Source organism: Corvus kubaryi, unplaced genomic scaffold, assembly GCF_017639235.1.
Source record: "Corvus kubaryi isolate FWS band 111438036 unplaced genomic scaffold, C.kubaryi_AGA036_p1.0 124, whole genome shotgun sequence".
In the NCBI taxonomy this organism is placed as follows: domain Eukaryota; kingdom Metazoa; phylum Chordata; class Aves; order Passeriformes; family Corvidae; genus Corvus; species Corvus kubaryi.
The window spans coordinates 537,392-558,536 of NW_024580659.1; the positions used below are offsets into that span (position 1 = coordinate 537,392).

Sequence of the window (21,145 nt, forward strand, 5' to 3'; positions counted from 1 at the left end):
GATAGAGACTACAATTCCCACCACCCCCTGCGTGCCCGCGAGGAGGAGGGAGCCGGAAGTTCCGGGTTCTCGCCGTGGCGGCTCTGGGGCCTGTGCGAGGCGGGAGCGGCGGAGCAGGAGGAGGAAGAGGAGGAGGAGGTGATGGGGGTCTCCCGGGAGATAAAGGGGATCATTTGGGATAAAGGGCATCTCGCTCAGTGGAGTGGGAGGGGCGAGGAGTGTTCTGAGGGGCTCCGGGGGTGGGCTTGTCCGGGGTGAGGCGGGGAGGCTGCGGAGTCCATGAGGATGGGGGGGAGGTGTCTGTTTTGGGGTCACCCGTGGTGCGGGAGTAGAGTGAGGCTGCGGTCGGCCCCGCTGCGGGACGTGAGACAGCAGGTCCTGGTGCTGTGGGCCCTCAGCTGCGGGCTCGGTGTCTTCATCAGGACCCCACGCCCCAGTGGGATGTGGGTTGTGGGGTTGGGAAGCTCGGCCCTTGGATCAGGATACGATATCCCACATGGGATATGCCACGTGTATCATTGTCAGCAGTTGTGGTGTTTACTGGGTATCTCAATGTTGTTCTGAGGCCCTGATCAAGATTAGGGCCTTTTTTGCACCAGGTCATATGTGTGTCCATCTCGAAATGCTTGTGGTTGTAAAACGGATGGACCAAAGTGAGCTGGATTCCTGCTGGGATGCAGAGGGATCTGATGGGAGCTGTGTGTTAGCGGATGTAATCCCAAGTGAGGGGCTAAATGGGATTTTGGGCTGTAAGTAAAGGCTTAGGTGGAGGCAGGATATGGTCTGGCTCTGGTGGAGCCAGGTAAGGCAGTGCTCAGGAACGGCTGGGAGTGATGACAGTGACCTCCCGTGCTCTGCTTTTTAAAACAATTGGCTCCACAAGAGGCTGGTGTTGCTGCTGCTGTGTGGTGTTACTTTCAGAAATGCTGCTGAAGGTGGAATCCACTTTCCTATCCCAGCAGGGTGTTGATGGTGTGAGTCTTTCCCAACACTCCCTGGTTGGGAATGCACTTGTGAAGTCCTTTGAGACAAGCAAGGTCAGGACAGTAATGGGGTGGGATGTGTGTTAGAAATTCACCTAATTGTCTCTAATACATGTGTTTAGAAGCATCATACAGATGAAAAGCACACACATCCCCTTTTTTTTAATTAAAATCTTCCAGCCTGATACCCATGAGAGCCAAAATGGTTCCCTCTCCCTTCACTTTCACGTGCCAGTGACATGCTTTTGATATTTCTTCTGAATTAGGCATCTCCAACTTTAACATTGGATATAATTGGCTTTCTTGGCTACTTGCAGTTACTGTAGCTTGGGGAAGTGTTTTCTCTTGTATATCCTGCAGTACTTGAGTTTCACAGAGGCCTTTTCCTTCTTCAGCCTTACAAAACCTTTACTGGGTACAGAAAGTTGTTCCACAGCAAACTGCTTCCTCTGTTCTCATGTGTAGTTCTGTGTTTGATTTCCATGTGCTCTATAAATACCATGTCTTGGCAAAATCTGTTTGGAGAGAAGCTGTGAATATCAGAGTATTTTTCTGAAAATAGCACCCAGTCTGTCACCAATTACCCTTCTCTCCCCCATATTTGGAAAAAAGGTGTGAAGTTGGGTGTAAATTGGTGAGGAGATGCTCAAGGGCTGTGCTGGCATTTCCCACTCTGCCCCTTGACAGATGTCTTTATTTAGTCCTGAAGAAGACCAGTTGCTTAGTCTGGCTCAGCTGCACAATTCCCATGATTAAAGCCATTATTTTACCATAGCAGGATATAAATTGGAATAAGAGATCCAAGAATTTGCTGTCAGGCTTGGCATGTGCAGTTTGGGAAGTTGAGTCAGGAGCCTCCCCAGAGTTGTCTGGGGAAGCACTGGGGAGGGCAGAGGCATGGTCCTGAGGAAGTCCTTGGGTGTAATTGCCAGGGAGCATTTGGAGCTCCACCAGTCTCTCCTGGGAGGACTGTGTGACCAGCAGTTGTTGGAGGAACTGAAACCACAACAGAGCTTCCCCTAGTTGTGCCTTCTGTATCCTCAGTGGAGCTGAGGTTTTGCCACCAGGAAGCAGAGCCAGCTGGGATAGGAGTAGGGAAAGATGATGCGTATCTGCCCTCCCGAATGTTCAGGGTAATTGTAACAGCTCATTATTGTCCTAAAGAGCTGTCAGTCTGGGCTCTGCGAGTGACTGGACTGTTTCCATCTCCTCAAACACTTGGTTGTGACCAGAGTATGACAAAACTAATGGATGCACAGTTCCAAGCATGCAGGAGGATTTTTGCCATGATTTGCTGTTGGCCTGGGGTGTCTTTGGCAAACTGCCTCACTCCCACTGACCTGTCTCCCAGCATTTACCTGTGAGGTGGGAGCTGAGCTGGCAGCTACCTGCCCGTGGCAGAAGGGTGAATCCTCACGGTGTCTCATCATGGTGTGCTTTTTTTGGAGCAGTTGTAGCAGGGTGTACCTTCAGGAGATCTTGGCGTCAGTGGAAGCCAGGCTAAGATCCTTCTGTCCCTGTCCTGCAGTTTGCTGTCACCTTGGTTTGTGGGGCTGTGTGGTAAAGAGTATCACTGAAGTGACCTCGTTTAAATATAACTCCCCTCTGAGGGTCATCCGTGGTGCAGACCCAGAAAAGCACAAGCTGGCACAACTTACACCTGGTGCTTTGCCAGAGGCAGAGGCAGGGAGCAAATCAGGCTGAGTGGGGGCTGTCGGAGCCAGTGTTGCTTCCTGTGTCATTGAACCATGACCTCACGCTCTCGGAGGTTGCGCGTGGGTCAGCGGATCTGCGCCGGGCCTGGTAGCTGTCCAGTGGTATTTTTTTCCCTGTTTGATAATTTGAATATTATGTCTAAACAGTTCCCAGCTGGCAAGGGATTTTATTTTGGTGTTGGTAAGGTTGTTGATTTTAGGAGAGCTGGAGTGGGGGAGGGAAATCAAGAAGGGAAGAGCAAGAAATGCCAGGTCTGCGGGCTGAAAAAGATCACGGATGAAAGGACTGGCTGACAACAGGAACCATCTCCCTTTGCCTGCCCTCGCTGTGAAGGGGGTGTGATCTTGGTTCTCTTAGATTCGCCTTCCAGAAAGATGGAGGAAATCCTTGGGACCAGGGCGGTTATTTATCAAGAGCCATGTAAAATGTGAGCAGACTGGTACTCTCGGGCTTGAGTGGCCAAGTGAATGAACCTGTTTGGTTTGGAAGTGACATTGGAGTGGATGGATTAGCAGTGGTTGCACAGGTTGCCTTCCTCAGCTTCTACATACTTGGTTTCTGAGTCTGCCAGAACCTGCTGTCCCTGGCTCCCACCTGAGCCTTCCCTGGTGGGTGGTGGACCCTGGCAAGAGCATGGACTCTCTCTTGGCACGGCAGCTCCCTCAGCTCCTTGGCACAGACAGCTGCCAGCAGCAGCATCTAGAATTGCTCCCTGGTGTGAGGTCTGTCATAACCTGCTCTGCCGACCTGCCTCCCGTATGGCAGTGCTGGCCTTTGGAAGGGAGAACAAACAGGACTTTGTGTGCCTTTCCTTGACGAGAGCTGCTCCAATCAGGCCTGGCAGTGACTGTCTGTACTGTCCTCTGTCCCCTGAACCACTGGAGTTAAATAATCCCTCTTTGGAACAGCGTGTGAGCCCCAGGTCTCCCAGCCTTGGTCTGGTGACATGGCAGCCCTCCTGCACCACTGCAGCTGGATTGGCCAGGGGAGGTTTGAGGCCATCAGGTTGTCATCTCCCTCAAGTTTTCTCCATGCTCTGCTGCAGCCTTTTTTTCTCTTTTTCTTTTTTTCTTTTTTTTTTTTTTTTTTGGCAAGACGGAAGTACTTCCTATTTCAAGTCCTGGCTTTGGTTATCGCCAGGAAATCCTCACCTTCTCCGCTGGTGGGAGGAAGTGGATGAAATTTTAGATTTCTGTTGAGGCAAGTGTTACTTGCGTCACTTCGCTTGATGAGGGCAGCGTTGGAGAACAGTGCCTGTCATGATTTATTGGCAAAACCTCCTCTGTTATCTACATACTTCTGAGGGCAGGGTATCCATGGTAGACCAAGAGTGGTGATCGTTTCCTTGAACGGCAAAGAGCTTTTGGCAAAAATAGTTTGGATTAAGCATTAATTGCAAACTGTTGTTCAGCAGCGGTCCTTGTTGTTTATAGATGGCGGCGTTCTCACATTTCTGGCTGCACCCTGAATAGTGTCAGACAGCACAGTATGTTGGAAAGCTCTATGTTAATCAAAGCAGATATCAAATTGTTTGCCCACCACATTGACAGTTTGATTTCAGGAGTCATTTGACGCTTAAAAATTTGAACGTGGAGAAATGCAACACTTGAGTTCATTCATGCCTGAGTGTGGTCTTGTTTATCTGTGGATCCTAATCAGATGTTACACATACCCCTTCTAACCCGCAATGTTCTTCCCATGTCATATGTGTTCTTTGTGGCTTATCATCATGTTACTTATTCAACAGGTTGTGGTATCTGGGTGTTGTTAGAGTGAATTAACCATTTCTGGAAGCCTACTAGACAAGATCAAAATGTGGGGAGACCATCGACAAGGCAACAGAATGGGGTCTTTTCGGTAAGCACTTAAATGTACAGTTTCTTTCAGGAACTATTAAGTACAATAAGCCATGGGAACTCTCTGTTCGCTGTTTTGGTAGAAGTTGTGAGGTCTCTATGGATCTAGTTGTGATTGCCAAAGGACAGGCAAGTTCATTGATGGTTTTTGCATTTCTTTGAAGTTTTTTATCTAATTTTTAAGCAACAGCTGCTTTTAATATTTCTAGTCATTCTCCACACCACCTTTTCTAGTGATACTTAGTTTAGCTGTTGTGAGCTAAGGTGAGTGCCATATGGCTTTTGGTGTTATTTGCTGTTAACACCTGTAAGAGAAAAAAATGAGTTCAGAAATACTGGCACATTCATTGCACACATGATTTTATGAAAATTTTGAGAGTTTAATTCTTTCCATGAGGTTAATAAGTCCATATATCATAAAATCACAGAATGGTTTGATTGGAAGGGACCTTAAAGACTGTCTTTAAGACCATCCCAACCCCCTGCTATGGGCAGGAACACCTTCCACTATCCCAGGTTGCTCCAAGCCCCATCCAACCTGGCCTTGAACCCTTCCAGAGACGGGGCATCCACACCTTCTCTAGGCAACCTGTACCAGGGCCTCACCATCCTCACAGGGAAGAATTTATTCCTGATATCTAATCTAGACCCACTCTCTTTCAGTCTAAACCAATTTCCCATTGTCCTACCACTACATGCACTTCCAAAAAGTCTATATCCCCATACACTCCTTCATAAGACGTTTTTGAATGTCACTGCAACTGTTGTAAAGATTAATGTGCAGCTGACCTGCACAGCACAATATTTTTATTAATTTGTGTTCTTCTGGTTGTTACTGGGACCTGTGTTTTCAAGAGAGCTCTGGGTATAAAAATGAAGCCACCAAAATCTAGAATTTTCCTTTGTTGTGCATAGTTCTTTCGTCCTTTGCTCATGTGTGCACCTCAGTTCCTTGAAAATCAGCGTGATAAAGGTACTGTTCATGGCATACCTTAGGTTTCTGCCATAAGAATACTTCAAATAATTGTCTACTGTAGTGTGTTGAGAAAGCTGATGAAAATCAGTATCCTCCAGAACATGTAGTAACAGTGTTGATGAGAGTGATTGTGTTTTGTGATGATATCAGTAGTGCTGTTGTGATGATTTTTAAGTGGGTTTTATTGGCATCATTCTTTAGTGTATTGGGTGGGGAATGCTGACCTTGATCCAAATTTTAATTGGTATTTTACATGGTGGTGAAATGGACCGTGTACCCTAGGAAATCTGTGTATGCTTTGATTAATCTTGGTGAGTGATTCTCTAGTGAAACTCAGAGTACAACATGACTTGCTAAGGAAATGTCCACTGCTTTGGGTAGCATTTGGTGTTATTTTAAAATGTGCTGATACTGTATTATTCTGTTTTTTAAAAAATGTATTGGAGCCTTGCTTAGATGAAAAATCAGATTGTTCCATCTCAAAAAAAAAAAAAAAAAAAAGCCCCATTGGATTTTGAAAAACTGCCTTAAGAGGAAACTTCTTCCTGCGCGTTTTTATGGAGATATTGGGAGAGCTCACAGCCTTAGTCTTGTGAACTTGGTGTAAGACAGTCTGGAGGCACGAGCACAGGGATATCTTGGATGTTGATTGTTGGCATAGTCCTGTGAGGCACCCTCAGTGTCTGAACTGAACTGATGGCTTTCAGAATTTGCCAGTTTGGACTCCAGCACAAGGAAGCATAAATGAGTCTTTGTAGCATGTTAATAAAGAATAAAGCCTGTTTGGTACCCTCTGCTTTCACGTGCCTCAGGATGATGTGTTAAGTTAGCTGTTTCCGTACTGCCCGGAGAGGTTAAGCTCCTGGGTTCCTCACAGGCATGTGCTGGTGATGCTAATGAACCAACACACCAGCTGCTGGCACCTCAGACAGCTGCAGAGCTGTGTGCAGTGCAGGACTATGTGGATTGCTACCATCATTAACCCATTAATATTGCAGGTATTCCCTGTTGAGTGCTTCTGGAAATTGTGCTGAAATGGGAGCACCCAAGTTTACTTTCTCACATCTGTCGTATGCTGCCTCATCTTAAACTGCCAAACATCAATATCTTCTGCGGATCTTAGACTGTTACACAGCTCTATAAAAGTTTAGAGAAGAATGTGCTGCTGTGTAGATTTCAGACTCTTAAGCACGTTATGAATAATACTGTCTTTATTTCTACAGTGGGAGCCAAGAAGACAGGTTTGCTCCCGGGTGGAACAGGGAATATCCTCCTTCCCTTGATAGTCTTGGTCAAGAAAGACACTCTGGCAACTTCTCTGGCAGAAAATCACTTCCTTTTGATATCCAGGCACTCTCAGGCCTCCTCAATCCTCAGTTTGCCAACAGAGAGGAACCTTCTTTCAGCTATGGAGCTAGAGATGGACCACGTAGTGACTTCAGAGGTGGGGAGGGGCACCATGATTTCAGGGGCAGGGATTTCCCACCATCTGACTTCCAGGGCAGAGATGAGTCTCAGATGGATTTCAGAGGCAGGGAGCCACCCCCTTCTGAGTACAGGGGCAGGGATATGTACTCTGGAGACTTCCGGGAGAGAGAAGGGCCCCCTATGGACTTCAGGGGTGGGGATGTTCCTTCAGGGGACTTCAGGAACAGGGACACGTTCCGCATGAGCTACAGGGATAGGGAAGCACATAATATGGATTACAGGGCCAGGGACGAACCTCCATCAGACTTCAGGGGAAGGGGGTCTTATGATTTAGACTTCCGAGGTCGAGATGGGCCTCATTCAGACTTTAGGGCAAGAGACATGTCTGAGTTAGACTACAGGGGCAGAGAACATTCCTATTCAGACTTCAGAAATAGGGATGTACCTGATATGGACTTCAGGGGTGTGGGCACCTCTGATCTGGACTTCAGAAACAGGAATGCACCATCATCAGACTTCAGAAATAGGCACAGGTCCCGATCTGATCAGGATTTTAGGAGCAGAGATGTGGCTCCTCCCATGGACTTTTCAGATAGGGAAATGCCTCCCGTGGATCAAAGCCTTGTAGATTTTAGGCACAATCAATCTACTGTACCTTTAGCAGAAAGAGAGGGCTCTGGCTTAAGCACCAGCAAAAGAGATGAGTCTGCACTTAGTCTAGACAGAACTCCCTTTGGTAGCCAAAAAGGAGAATTTCAACACTCGGAAGCACCAGCCGGAGAAGAGGAATCCCTGGGACTGGGTCTTGAAGATGACACTTCGCACAATTTCCAAAATAGCCGCGGACCTCTTCCTACTCTTCAGGACCAAGAGGAGCAACCTCAGACCTTTGCTAACAAGCAGCAACAGCAGCAGCTTTCTGGGGGGGAGCAGCAAAGATCCGATTCTGATCTTGGGTTAAAGGGTGAAGGTGACCTGGATTTCCTTGGGAGACAAGATACAGACTACCGGAACATGGAATACTGTGATGTGGATCACCGGCTGCCAGGGCATCAGATGTTTGATTATGAACATGGCAAGTCCTTTTCAGAAGGAAAACCCAGCAAAGATTCTAGGCCCTATAAGAGCCTTCAGGTAGGTGGTTTTGTCAATTGATGTTTCTGTTAAATGTGTGTTGGCCAAAGAATGGAAGGAGTTGGGAAGGAGTCTTCATCCATATCCCATCACTTCAGTTCTATTCTAATTCACCATCTTTCTCTGAGATTGTTCTCTGCTCCAGGTTATTTAATGGGCACCCTTTCTATCTCAGAAACACTTCTCAGGAGAAGTGCAGTTCAGAAAGTGAGAGTTGCTAAATATGTAGAATCAGATTTGGTTCAGAAAGTCCCCAAGCTGAAAATGGCCAGACAGAAGGTGTTGGGGAGAGTGGTTACAGATAAACTTATTTTGTTATTTTCCCTTGGATATTGCTTATGAGCAGTATCAGAGAGAAGCTGCTGGCTTGGGTGGGCCTGTGTACAACTGTTCTCGTACATACTTTGTTTTCCTTCAGGGTTATCTTGGAAATCTGAAGGTAGTGGTAACTACTGAGTTAATAACTGCTATTGAATTTGAGTAACTACTATTGAATTGGAATCAATTGTGCTGGAAAACAGAGAGATATGATTTGCCCATTTTATTTTCCTGGAGCTAGATCTTACTGTACAGGTCAGTGAGCATGTGAAGAGCTACTCCAGAGCTCCCTGAATCTCAAACAGGGGTTAAAGCTTTGAGTCAGACATCTTATGGGCCTTTGCCTTTGAATTTTCTCCTGGTTTATTTTGCTACTGCTTGTGTATCTTGTGAGCCAGCATCTCTCATGTGTAAAACCATCTTGATTGTGTGAACTCAAGGACCAAGATTACCGGACCTGCCCCAAGTATGTGAAGCCAAGCAAGCTCATTCGACTAGGAGGAGTGCCTGAAACTGCCACAAAGGATGATGTAAGTGGGATGTTTCTCATCCAGAAACTTCTGTTGAGGGTTTCTAAAGTACCACTTTTAGGTCTGGTTAATGTATATCAGATGGTCTGTCATTTCCCCAGGGGAAAATCCAGATTTAGAAGTCGCTGCAATGTTACCTGTTATCTGATTATTCTGGGTTTTTGGGGGTTCTAGAAGTGATGAGTTTTTCTGCAGTTGCATGTGGGGTGTTGATAGCTAGAAGCCTTGACTCCAGGCTCTGTGACATGCCTTACTTCATCACCGCTTTATATATACCAAATATTGTTACTACTATTTTGGGCTCAGAAGACATGTAGTGTCTAAGTGAACTTGTTTGTTCTTAGTTACTTGAAATTGCTTAAATGAGGTCTTACAAAGATGGAAAAGATGTCTGTTATTCCTGCTGGTTTTAGTAAAAAAACATAAAATGATCTAGGCTACAAGGTAAAAGTAGCTCTGTTTCCTAAAGCTTCTACTACGAATTAGGACTTTAGTTTGGGGTTTTTTTGTTTGTTTGGTGACAGTTCCAGGCATGAGAATCCCTACATGCAGCAGTTTTTGCTAGGGTTAGCTGCAGTGATCAGCTTCTGAGGCTTGATATAGGAGAACACACAGCAGGAACTTTGTCCTTCAGAGGATGGTAAGACTCAGAACAGTTGCCCTTGTACTTTGATTTTCTTAAAGGCAGTAGGACATCTTTGACCTTAAGTAAGGATCTGAGTTGAACTGTCTGGCTGAAACCAGTGTAATAAACCTTTGAACAGTTGAATTGTGGTGTAAATGGTGCTCAGTTCTTCAAACAAAACCCAAAAATACTTCTCAAAACCTGGTAACAATTCTCAGGTACTGCTGGAACTTAATTAGGAAAGTGTGTCAGTTTGTAACGGGCTTAACCTAGAAAGAATAGAACTCTTGGAGAGATGGAAATGTACATTGGCAAGTACCTTGGGTTTGGAGATTTGATTTTGGAGATGAAGTGGATCTCATTTTTCCTGTAGATCCTCAATGCTTTCCGAGGGCCTGATGGGACACCTGTGAAGGACCTGCGACTGAAAGATTACAGCTCAGGTGAGAATGCTTCTCCAGTGCTTCTAGTTTCAAGGTGACAACAGGGTATTTTTTACACCAATATCCTCTTGAGCAATTTGCTTAAAGTCTTACATGCACTAATTGCAGTTATTTTTTAATGAAAATGCCCTCTGAGTTTTGTAGTTTGTCCTCTTGTCCTCAAAACTGATAGCTATACTCACTGCTGCTTCAGAGGTAAAGCATGTGTCCAGCTGCCTCAGGAGAGGTGTAGGAGCAGCAGGAAGAGCACTAAGGCTGTTCTAATAGCTATCAAGAGTAAAGCCATGGGACAGCAGGTTAATTCCTCCATAGTTTTTTGTTAACTATTACTAAATCTTGTTTCTGAGGTGGTCTTACTGTGGAACAAATGCTGCACAAATAGTGTCCTCAGGAAACCTGTTCCATCCTAACATTTCTCCTTCAGTAACCTGAAACTGGTACCCTGCTTAGGTATGAAGACAGGTTAAAAAAAAAAGACAAAGTAAGTTTTATAAGCAAATATCCAAATACTGGTCTGGATTCTCTTCCTCATTCAAAGAATAAAGTTCTGCTGTACTTCTGATCAGTGTGTATAGGATTCTGAAGAAAGAAATATTTTACAAGGCTGCTTTGTGAGAAAGTTGTACTGGAACAAAGATGTGCGATGGTAGGAAGGGTGAGTCCTGGGGATTGGTTTGGATAATACTGGTAGGAAATACCTGGAAACTGGTATTTTATTTTATTTTTTTTTTTAAACCTAGGAGAGCAGAGGCTTCTACATTCATCAGTGCTTTTTCTTAATTTCCAGTATGGGTTGTATGTGAAGCAGCTGGACTTCTTGGTGTCAATACATTATATAAAGGCTTCCAATGTGTTTAGTAACTGGGGAGAGAAACTGGGGCAGTGGGGTATTTCTCAAGTATATTTTTGTTTCTGGAAGCCGTCAAAGGAGATTTCACAACCTTCTCAGGAACCTTTGAACTAAAGAACATCCCTGTGTCACATTATCTGGCCCAACAAACAGGGCTTAAGGGGCACAATTAGTCTTTCTTGCTTCCTTTCCTCTTTTCTAAGCGTAGTTCAGCATGGCTGTCGTCACTCCCACAGCGCTGACTGCAACACAGTAATTGCAACATGCTGCTTTCTTGCCTGTGCTGGTGAGATTTGTCAGTTGTTGTGGGTTTTTTTCCTTCTGAAACACGTCACTTCAGTAATAAATCAACTTGAACTGGAAATTTCTTCGTAAGTCTCTTCCCGTGTGTGTTATTAGGACTTACTGCCCTCATTAGAGAACTGCTGTTTCTTCCTTCCCATTCCCTTTTTCAAAGGCTGCTCAGGATGAGACTCAGGATGAGTGTCTGAAGTTATGTGCAGAAGCTCCGGTATCTGCAGGTGGTCACATGTGATGTGAGGGTTGCAGTTTTCTGCTGTGTCTCCAAAAGCTGCATTCTGTTTCAGGCTGTCTCTTCAGCTGCAAAGTTGGATTTTTAAAAAGTTTTTCTGGCAATTGTGGGGAGGCAAAGAATGAAGTTAAAATTAGCTCATGTTTTATGAGCTGTGTAAAGCTGTTGTTTAACCCTGTCCAGTCAACATCAGTCATTTAAGCGGTGTAGCTTTGTTCTAGGTTATGTGGAGGCTCCAAAGTCTTTGTTTTGCATTATGTCCTAAGGCTGCATTTAAACAGCTCTCTGATCCTTCTTGCACAAGATGGATATGTCTAGGACAATAAAAGCTTCCTGAATTGTGAATACTTCTTTTAGAAATTGGGTAACTAGGAGCTGTAGTAAAATTAATCCAGCTTTTCACATTAGCTCCTCCTAGAGAAGTGTATAGAATTGAATTAATATTAACTTCTGAAAAGCTAAACCTCTTTGAAACTAGAGGCCAGTCAAGGGCTAAATGATGCTTTTGTGGTGGGGTTTGTATGTAAATATCCACAAGAATTAAAAGCAAACCTTTTGGGTTACTGATGTCTCTGGGATACACCTGCACTGCTGTACTGGCTCGGTGGGACGATGGCAGCCTGGCTCAGAGGAGCATGTGCTAAGCTAGTCTGAGTGGGTTGTATATTTTTGAGTGCTGTCCAGAAATGTTAAAAATAACATTAATCATGAGTATGCATGTTGAGTGTGTTTGAGAGAAGAATGCCTGCAGCTGTGGGGGGAACAATAACAGCCGTAACAAATAACACACAATTAACTCAAAATAAGTGAGGTTTCTCAAAAAGATAACGCTTATCATAAAGCTTATCTCAGCAGCTTCAATGTAATGATTCCACTGTATGATCTTTCACAAGACTCTTTCTAGTTTGGGGAAAAATATGTGGTTGATTTTTCTTGGAAAAAGCAGCTCAATTTCTTTATAAAGCCCCTTTTTTTTACATACTGTGTATGTGCGAAGGAAAGTCTATTTTCACTGAAGGCTGTGCTGAGAATGGAACACTGTTCTTAATATACCTGGTGTGATTTTGGTATGCATTCAAGCTGTTGATTCTTTAGATTATTTTGTCTCTGAAGCCCACAAACTGAAATGGTGGCTAGATTTTAAACAAGGCAGTGAAAGGAGAGACCTTAAGAAGTGGCATAGTAATTCTATTTAAATCAAAGAGGCAGATATTTACAATGATAAAATGTCAAAGTCAGACTTTATAGTATTACCCTAAAAGACATTAACTTATAATTTTCGTCAGTTAGATTTTTGAGCTGATGCCTGTATGTTCAGACTGAAAGTGCCAAATCCATTTTTGGGGGGAAGAGGGCTTCTTCCAGTGTGATGCGTAAGCCTTGGCAGAAATAACTGTATTAAATCTTTCAGCTTGCCTTCTCAAGCGTGTTTGGTCATGTCTGTCCAATTAACCTTTGCAAAGAACAAACCTTGAGGTGACCGTGGAGCCTTCTCAAAGACCATCAGCTGCTTTGGTGTGCAGTATGTCCTGGAGCCTTGTGTGGAGAGGCAGCGCATGGATGTCCTGCTGATCCCGTAGATGCTTGCGGTGATGACTTGTCAGCAGCTCTCTGGGAAGGGGTTGTGAGCTCCCCTATCCCATCTGAAGGTGCTTATGTCTTCTTACTGGGCTCAGGGCTTTCGTGTGGCTTTACACTGTGGTGTCCCCTCTGTGGAGGTGTTAGTGCAGTGTGTGACAGCACCAGCTGCTCATGGCGTGGGGTCTGTCCTCCTGTTACTGTCTGTGCTCCTGCCTCGGTGCTGACTGCCAGGGACTTGAAGCTGATGCCTTTTGACCTTTGAGGAGTCTAACATGAACACACCTTGCCCTCGTTTTGATTTTGATCATATTTTAAACTTACCTCCTGCCTGATTCTCATCAGGCTTTATTGCTACTTCCCTGACTAATGTCAGACATAAGCCTGAGATCTCATCTTGAGGGTCTGATATGCACAGAACTTTGGCTGAGCCACACGTGTGCCCTGGAGAAGGAAGCACGTGGAGACAGCCTTATGTTAAAGGGCTGCTTATCTTAAAAGACACTGCAGTGGTGTCCAAAGTAATGAGTGAAAGCACGGAGCACACTCTGAGCCTTCTGTTCAGATTGTTCTTCTGGATGCGGCGTGCAGCGGAACAAGCTTGGAACATGTGTTTTCCAACCAGGATTCCTGTTAGTGTTGGTACCAGCAGCTGTGAAAGCTGTTCAGGGAAAGTAAGCCTGAGAAATGGCTGGCAGCCCATGAGACTTATCTAGTTCATTCCATAAGCCCATCTGGGGAACTGAGAGGAATTTTTGCTGGGCTGGGAGAGCCTGATGGAGAATGGACACTCTCACTGGGGTGGAAAGCAGCATGGCAGAGAGGAGCTCTGGAGGGACCAGGTGAGCTGGATTCCAGTCAGCAGGAGCAGTGAGATCTACCCCAGCCCCTTTATGTGCTCTCTAAATTAGTGCAGCACTTCAGAAACTGTGAGATTTGGGTTTTTTAACCCTATTCTGACCCTTCCAAATACTCACTTTTGAACCCTGGGTGGGGATGTGGGAACACAATATGGCACCCCTGAGGAGCAAAGCACCCATGGAACTGGAATGCCTGGGGCAGGTAGAAGCTTCCTGAACAGCAGTAATGCTTGGGCCAGAGCAGTGTCCACATGGATACAGGGGACTGATGCTAAAGGACAGGCTTCTTCCTGTGGTGGAGGAACACCCAAGAAATGTAGTGCCACCTAAAAACATGAGCTGCTTTATGGCAGCTGCCTGCTCCATTTTAAAAAGCTTTTGTTTTAGCAAGTGTTATTGCCACGAAGTGTTTTTTATTGCTTGCTCAGCCACCTTCTTGCCCTAGCATTCATGTTCTGTTTAATTTCTCCAGACCAGCCCATTATGTGGTGCTTGGAGCTGCTCCCCTTATGCCTCCCTGTGTTAAACTTAAAATTGCCTTGGCCGAGTCATACAAGAAACTGGATTATCTTGCTTGTTCTCTCTAAGCTCTGCCGCATTGGTGCCCTGTTAAATATTAATAAGCCCCTTAGATAAATCTTTAAAAGGTGCTGCTTTTTTTTCCCCCTCCAAGCGCAGTCTATCTTGTATATCACAACAGTGAATCATTGGTTTCAGGAATATATCAGGAAGCCTCTGGAATTCTAAATCGTATTTTTCAGTGTTATATGTTGCTAAAACTCATAATCTAAGGGTCCAGAAGTTTCCAGCTCATGATGGAAAAATTGGTGCCGGTTTTTTTTTGGTTGTTTTTTTTTTTTTTTAATTGGTGCACCTCTCCACAGTAGGGGTAAGTTCTCCATTTTCCATGGCTGGAGTGCATTCCAAGGCAGTGAGATCTCCTTTCCCTTGAGGCGGATGTGGCTGTGCATTTGTCAGGCCCACATATAACAGGGTTTTATCTTCCTTCCTGTGGGTGGTGTTTGGGTAGGGCTGCTCTTGGAGGCCAGAAAAGCTGGCAAGATGCTGCTCCTGCCACAGGTGCCATCATGCTGCAGCTTCCAGCCTTAGGTAGGACTGGAGGGGTGAGCTGCTCCTCTGCAGGGGGAGAGAGTGTTTCTGGAACTGTGCCAAACAGAAACCATTTTGTTTCCTTTCTGGAGTGATGCAGTCCCCTTGGGGAAACCTCTCTGAAGGGTGGATTTGTGGCCAGCTAGTGGTTTCCCCATACAGAGGGCTTGGCACCAACCCGCTGGAGTAAGATGAGGACTAGGTCCCACAAGAACTTAGATTCTTGGGTTTGGTACAAAGAGCACACTGTGGGTTGCTGTGGGATGTCTCTAGCACATGCTGTGGTGCAGAGGGCATCTGGCCTGTTGTGCTAATTATACGGAGGACGGCTTGGCTCACCATCAAGGCTGGTGCTGATGCACAATAGGACGAATAATCTCCTGTTGCTGTGCTTAGTGCTCTGCACAGTGAAGGTTGTGTGGCCCACTCTGCTGCATCAGCCATGACTCAGGCATGCACACCTCAGACACTTGCTAAGAGCTGAGGTGACTGTCCCTGAGCTCATGAGATGCTGTAGCACACGAGGAGTTTCCCCTTGAGGTGTGGTCAGATCCTCCTGTCATCAGCAGAGTTCTGCAGACTGCTGGGCTCACCTGCCAGGACTTGTGGAAATATCTTCAGCACTGATCTGCCTGAACCAATTGATTCTAGTTTGTAGCCAGAATACCCTGCCAAGAACCAAAAAATACACTTAGCTGGAATTAGTCCATGGCATCAACAGCAGTCCTTGCCACTTTTCCCAGCTGTGTGGGCAGTAGGCTTTTAGCTTGCCTTGCTTGGTTTCAGGGCACTGGTGCATTGTTTCTTGGAAGCAAAAGGTGTTCTTGCTCCTCTTTCCTCATTTGTGATGTGGTAGCTTAGGAAATAGGAAGTACAAATCTGGCCTAAGTCAGTGTTTGTGGTAGTGATCAACCTTGGTTCAGGGTTATAAGCCTATTCCGAAAAGGCAATGAACACATCTATCCATAAAACATGCTCACAGCCTTTTTGACATGCAGAATCCATTTTTACAAAGATGCTCATTCCTTTTGCATCTCTGGAGCAAAACTTCATGGCTCTGCACAGTGTACTGACACTACCTTGATTGCCTTGTGCTAAGATGACAAGTCATATATCCTGGAGACCAGGTTCACGTTATCAGCATTTTAAAACCAACTTCCTGGATGGAACACCTTCCCAGGTATGCAGCTTACAGTCCTCTCTCATGGAGTTCAGTGAAATCTCCAGCCTTCCTTAGATTCCAGGTTTCTGTACAAACATAATGCTGTGATACTTTGTCTTTAATAAAACTACAGTGTGTACAATCTTAGCATTGGGGTTTTTTCTCTCCTTTGTGCTGGTGTATAAACTATCCTCCTTTATGAATGTTGGACAGCCGTTTGGGGCTCTGACTGTAGTAGTTCCTGTAGTTTATGGAGCTGCCAGTGTCTGCCTTTGAGGGTGTCTCAGGCAGGTCCTTTCTGTGTCTTGTTCTCCAGGATGGAGGGAGGAGGATGAACTGTAGTGCTGTATCTTTCAGAGTACAGCTCTGTTTCATTTCCTGTGGTTTCAGTGCTGTTCTCTGTCATGAATGAGTGTGTAAGAGTGTACTTCTTTACACAGAGGGACAGCAGGAAGTGACAGGCCTTTTCCCAGCAGCAGGTGGGGCTTGTAAATGCTCAGCCTTTGAAAGGAATTGGGGATATGGCTTGTTGCAGATTGTCCTGTTTATTCTAGTACAGCTCTTCAGCTTTAGTAGCTCTGAAGACCAATTTATCTGTGCAGTAAAGAGATCTGACAAATTTATGGATGCTCAGAATCTACCAGCTGGTATTGAGAGAGCTCATGATTTTGGCTTCTGTGGTAGCATAGATAGATTGCCGCCGTCTCTGCCATACTGTGGGGGTGCCCTCCAGCTTTTCAGACTGGTTGGACTTTCCTCTGCCCACCATAGAAGGCACTACTCTGGTGCCCATCCTCACTGCAAAGGCAGTGCCTGCTGGGTAAGCACAGGTACAGCCACTCCTGAGCATGTCCAGGAGCTCCTGTTTTCTTGGAAGCTTTGAGTGCATGATGCCTCCTAATAGTAGTCCAGTGTAATAGCACAGAGATCCAGAGAAAGCCCTGTGTTCTCCAGCATTTTCTTGTGATGAGGTATTCACTGTGGCATGGATGACCTACATCCACATCTTTCCTTGGAGGAAACAGGCAAATCTTGTGCATGGAGTCATGGGCACATTGCCAAAATCTCCCACTCATGAGGTAGATCTTCCTTTCAACCACGGAATGGCAGATTCTCTGAGAACAGGGTGCACAATCCCTGTCTCCATTACCTGAGCTCCACAAAGGTCAGTGTGTGAGACTGCAGATTCCTTCAGGGATATAGAAATTCTTCATAATCCATACTCCATGCTGTAGTTGCCCTTGGAGCAACAGAACTTTCTTCTCTAGCATGGGTGAAACTCTGTGGAGGATTTCCTCAGCTGCACCCTGCTCTGCCAAGTGTAGTGTCCTTTGGTGAGCTGTTGCATGGAGTTACTTTAATGGGAGACCATCTTCTTTCCATCGCAGAGGAGAGGGAATATCTTTGTATTGCACCAGAGCAGCCAGGGGTTTGTCACAGTTGTTTTTGCAGAGGCAGGTGATGGTTCTCCATGGACATGAGGTGACCTAATGCCTTAAGCTTGTTGGGGTTGTGCAGGAGCATGACTGACTGCACGCTCATTCCTAGCATCAAGAAGCTGGATCGCCTCTTGGATTGGATGCCTTTGTCATGTTGCCATCCTTTCTTCTTTCCAAAACTATCTTTGCTTTGGCACAGACAGGGCTGCTGTCACTACAGGATTTTTTCGTTTGGTCTTCTAAAACTCTAGAGATATTTTTTTGTCTTCACACTGCTTACAGCCCCTCTGAGAACAACATTATGGTTTTCCTTTATTTAGATCTTTGATATAACAAACTATGGTGCAGTAACACATTACTATGTGTCAGTTGTTCAGAAGAAACTGTGTCTGTATAGAGACAGGACTTATTTTAAATCCCAAGTCTTTGATCTCTATATCTGAAGCCAAAGAACAGTAATTTTAAGGCAGGCTTTCAGGATTTTTAGCCAAACTATTGCATGCTAGCAGGGACCCTCCATTTGCTGTCAAAACTCGCTTTGCTAAAACATGTCTTTTTCAGAGGCAGAATGTTCCTTATTCCAATGCTTGCAGGGCAGCTTCCTGGAGCTCTAAATGTGTCCTTACTCCTAAGTATTAAGAGTTTGTGCCATTTTCAATGCAGAAGACAGCCGAGCATGCTTTGGGAGCATCCGTAAAGGATTGTGTATACATAGAAGCACTTAAGGGAAAGCAGAAGTCCTCTGAAATCTATGTGCATGCTGTCCTTGCGTTCTGATTTCATCCGTCGTACACAGCCTGTGGTACTGTAGGCTTGCACAGCTGAAAGGAAGTAGCTAAATAAGGTACAAGAGTCCTTTTGCACAGTTGACCTAAAACATGGGGGGAGATGAGGACATGCATGTTTTATGGCTGTGCTAGGGCCAAAATCTGGGCGAGTTCAAGTGTTCCTGTTGGAACAATCATTTGGACAGTGTAGCTGTGCTGCAGCATGCTCAGAGGTTGTGTGGGGAAAATACCACACAAAGATTTCTTTCCTTTTTGACAGAGTCTATGTTGATCATATATACTTCTGCAAATCATTACTCCATTCTAATTTCTTGTGGATCCTGGAAGTGTAGTATTGTACTAATCAGTAGGTGAAGATACCAGCATTTATATCTTCATGTGAAACCTTGCATGTGAAGTTAGGCCTCTTTGAGTCAAAAAACACCATGCTGTTCTTCAGCAGTGGTTTTGCTTTGCTGGTTTGATTGCTTTGGTTTTACTGCTCTGACCTGAAGAATACCAGAGAGTGTCCCGAGAGCTTTCACTCACAGGGGAGCACTTCCTATGGAACCAGTTCTTGCCATTAGGTGCCTGGCCCTATCCCTCCATCAAAATCCCAATTCCTGCCTCTGGTAACAGCACCTGAATTGTTGGCGTTGTGACAGGCAGACTGTGTGAAGGTTTCGGAAACAAAAATATCCAAGTCAGCAGCTGCCACACAGAGCTGGACCAGCCCTATGGAGGAGGCAGGGAAGAGGCACAATGGTTGGTGGCAGGAGCCTCTGTAGTTGCTCCCCCTTAAGAACCAGCCTTGAGCCACTTGGTTTTGTTTCAAGTGGTGTTCTCTGGGTAATGTGATTATTGCAGATGGTGAAAAAATCAGCTGCTGTTGTGTTTTGAAGGTGTGGTACCACTGTTCCACAGGCTTCCATTTCAGTCACTTCCCTGCCATGGTGTAAAATGGAAGGATGCTGTGGAGGAGCTGGGGGCAGGGGGGCAGAGCAGGGGTGGTGTGCCGCCCAAGGCTGATGTTACTCCGTAGTTCTCACATCCTGAGCGTGCTTGTCAGATCCATGCAAAGCTCTGGATCTGGGGGAGGGGAAAAGTGTCAAGCCCCCACACATCTTAAGCAGTGGTTTTCAGCAAGTGGCTCCAGGCTGCTCTCTTCCTGCATCACTACTTTGGTGCTGTCTGTGCAAGGACAGCTTGTAGTGAATTCCAGAACGCTGCGTCCCTCTGCGAGCCGACCACAAGAGCTGAATGTCTGGCCTGGAGCTGCATTTTGGCAGGATATGGGGCCATGGTTATTGTTTTTGTACATGTTATTGCTGCTATGTTTATGGGTTCGGTGGGGGAGAGCAGAGGTGGGGAAAGTGCAGAAGGAGAAATGTGCTGGGCTTCCCCTTAACTGTCTCCATGTAATGCTTGGAATGGTCTTCTGGCGTATATTCCTCCGAGCGTCTGAGCTTTCGTATCTCCATATAACATTCAGCCTTGTGCTCTCAGTTGTGTCATGCTGGATTAAATCCATGTCTAAACTACTCATTCCCTTCATGAGGACTGGGATGTAAACGTCCTCTTATTGCAGAGCAAATAGAATGAAAACTTCTGCAATCTTGCTTTGTGTCTCTCACGAGATCTCTTACACATGAAAGTAAGGTAGGGCTCTGATCTTGCCTTGCTGATTACAGCAGCTTTCAAAAATCCTCTCTGAAGGGGAATCAGGAGCCTTATGGGCTGACAAATATCATTCATGCAGCCCTTTTCTAAACAGAAGGGAAAGAAGTGACTCGAGAGTTCTGGATTTGAGTAAGGCTTTAAAATGTACCACGTGAGGCTGCACACTGTGCATGGAGTAGCAGAGGTGTCTGCCCGGAATGCAGAGCAGTCTCCCAGCAAGGGGCAGCACTGCTTCTGGAGAGCAGCTGCCTTCTGCAGAGAGGAGTTCTCCTTCATTTTCAAAATGTGATCCGGTGTGGCTGTGCTGCAGAGCAGAATGGATGCTATGGGAACAGCTGGATCAGTTTGGTTCTGTCAATCCTGCCAGCTGAAACCACACCTCTCATTCCAGGTGCCCACTTGATGTAAGAGTGTCAAGTGGCTTTAGCTGCCTTCCACCACAGATGTTGTGCTGCTGGACTGCATCTTCCACTGAGCTGAAAAGCACACAGATTGATAAATTTCCCTTTAGCATAATTATATTGACTAAAATAATATGGGAAAGGGGAATAAATTCCTCTGTGAGGTGGAAGAGGGCTAGATTCAAACTGGAGTCTTGTTATTAAAGGCAAAGGTGCAAAGTCAGGATTGTGTTGTTAGAACAGTGTGCAAAGAGCTTCCAGAATAATTAAAAAAAAAAAAGATAAAGAAAATCAGTAGGGTTTGATGGTGAAATAGTTTTGTGTGGTCCTGTCTTTGATGTGGTAAACTACCAAAATGGTAAAGTGACAGAGAAGGAAAAACTAGAGAGTGCAGCAAACGTTCTTAGGCATTGGCTTGAGGGAGATGGGGGCTGTTTTCCAGAAGGCTGGAATGACTTGCCTGAGGGAAGCATGCATGCAGTTACCTTCCTGTGGAAGGTGAGGGGCTGAAGCAGTAGGAGCCAGATGCATGTACCTGGTTTGAGGATACCAGAGCTGAGATGTGCATCTTTAGTAGGAGGGAAGACGAGCTCTTCACCAGGACAGCTAGGTGCCTAAAATGGCACAAATCACGTGCAGACCAGCTTTCCTCTCACTCCAAACCAGCCTAAAGGGCAGCAGGAGGAGGGAGCCAAGCCCTCTCACTTCTTGTGCCCATGTAGGAGCACCTCAGCCCATGATCATCTGGAAAGTACTG

The 21,145-nt window shown here is 45.6% G+C and overlaps 1 protein-coding gene across 2 annotated transcripts in view; it reads left to right on the top strand.

The window, feature by feature from the left end:
- Positions 1–47: 47 nt before the first annotated feature.
- Positions 48–21,145, top strand: part of RBM6 (RNA binding motif protein 6) — a 57,731-nt gene continuing 36,633 nt past the window's right edge. The window contains exons 1-5 of one of the 2 annotated variants that reach the window (XM_042018560.1): positions 48–138; positions 4,447–4,556; positions 6,755–8,093; positions 8,852–8,941; positions 9,940–10,009. In XM_042018560.1, the coding sequence (XP_041874494.1) occupies positions 4,513–4,556; positions 6,755–8,093; positions 8,852–8,941; positions 9,940–10,009 (1,543 nt within the window). In that variant the 5' untranslated portion in view covers positions 48–138; positions 4,447–4,512. Of the gene's footprint in view, positions 139–4,446; positions 4,557–6,529; positions 8,094–8,851; positions 8,942–9,939; positions 10,010–21,145 lie in introns of those variants that run through there. The other variant, XM_042018571.1, reaches the window with a different exon arrangement.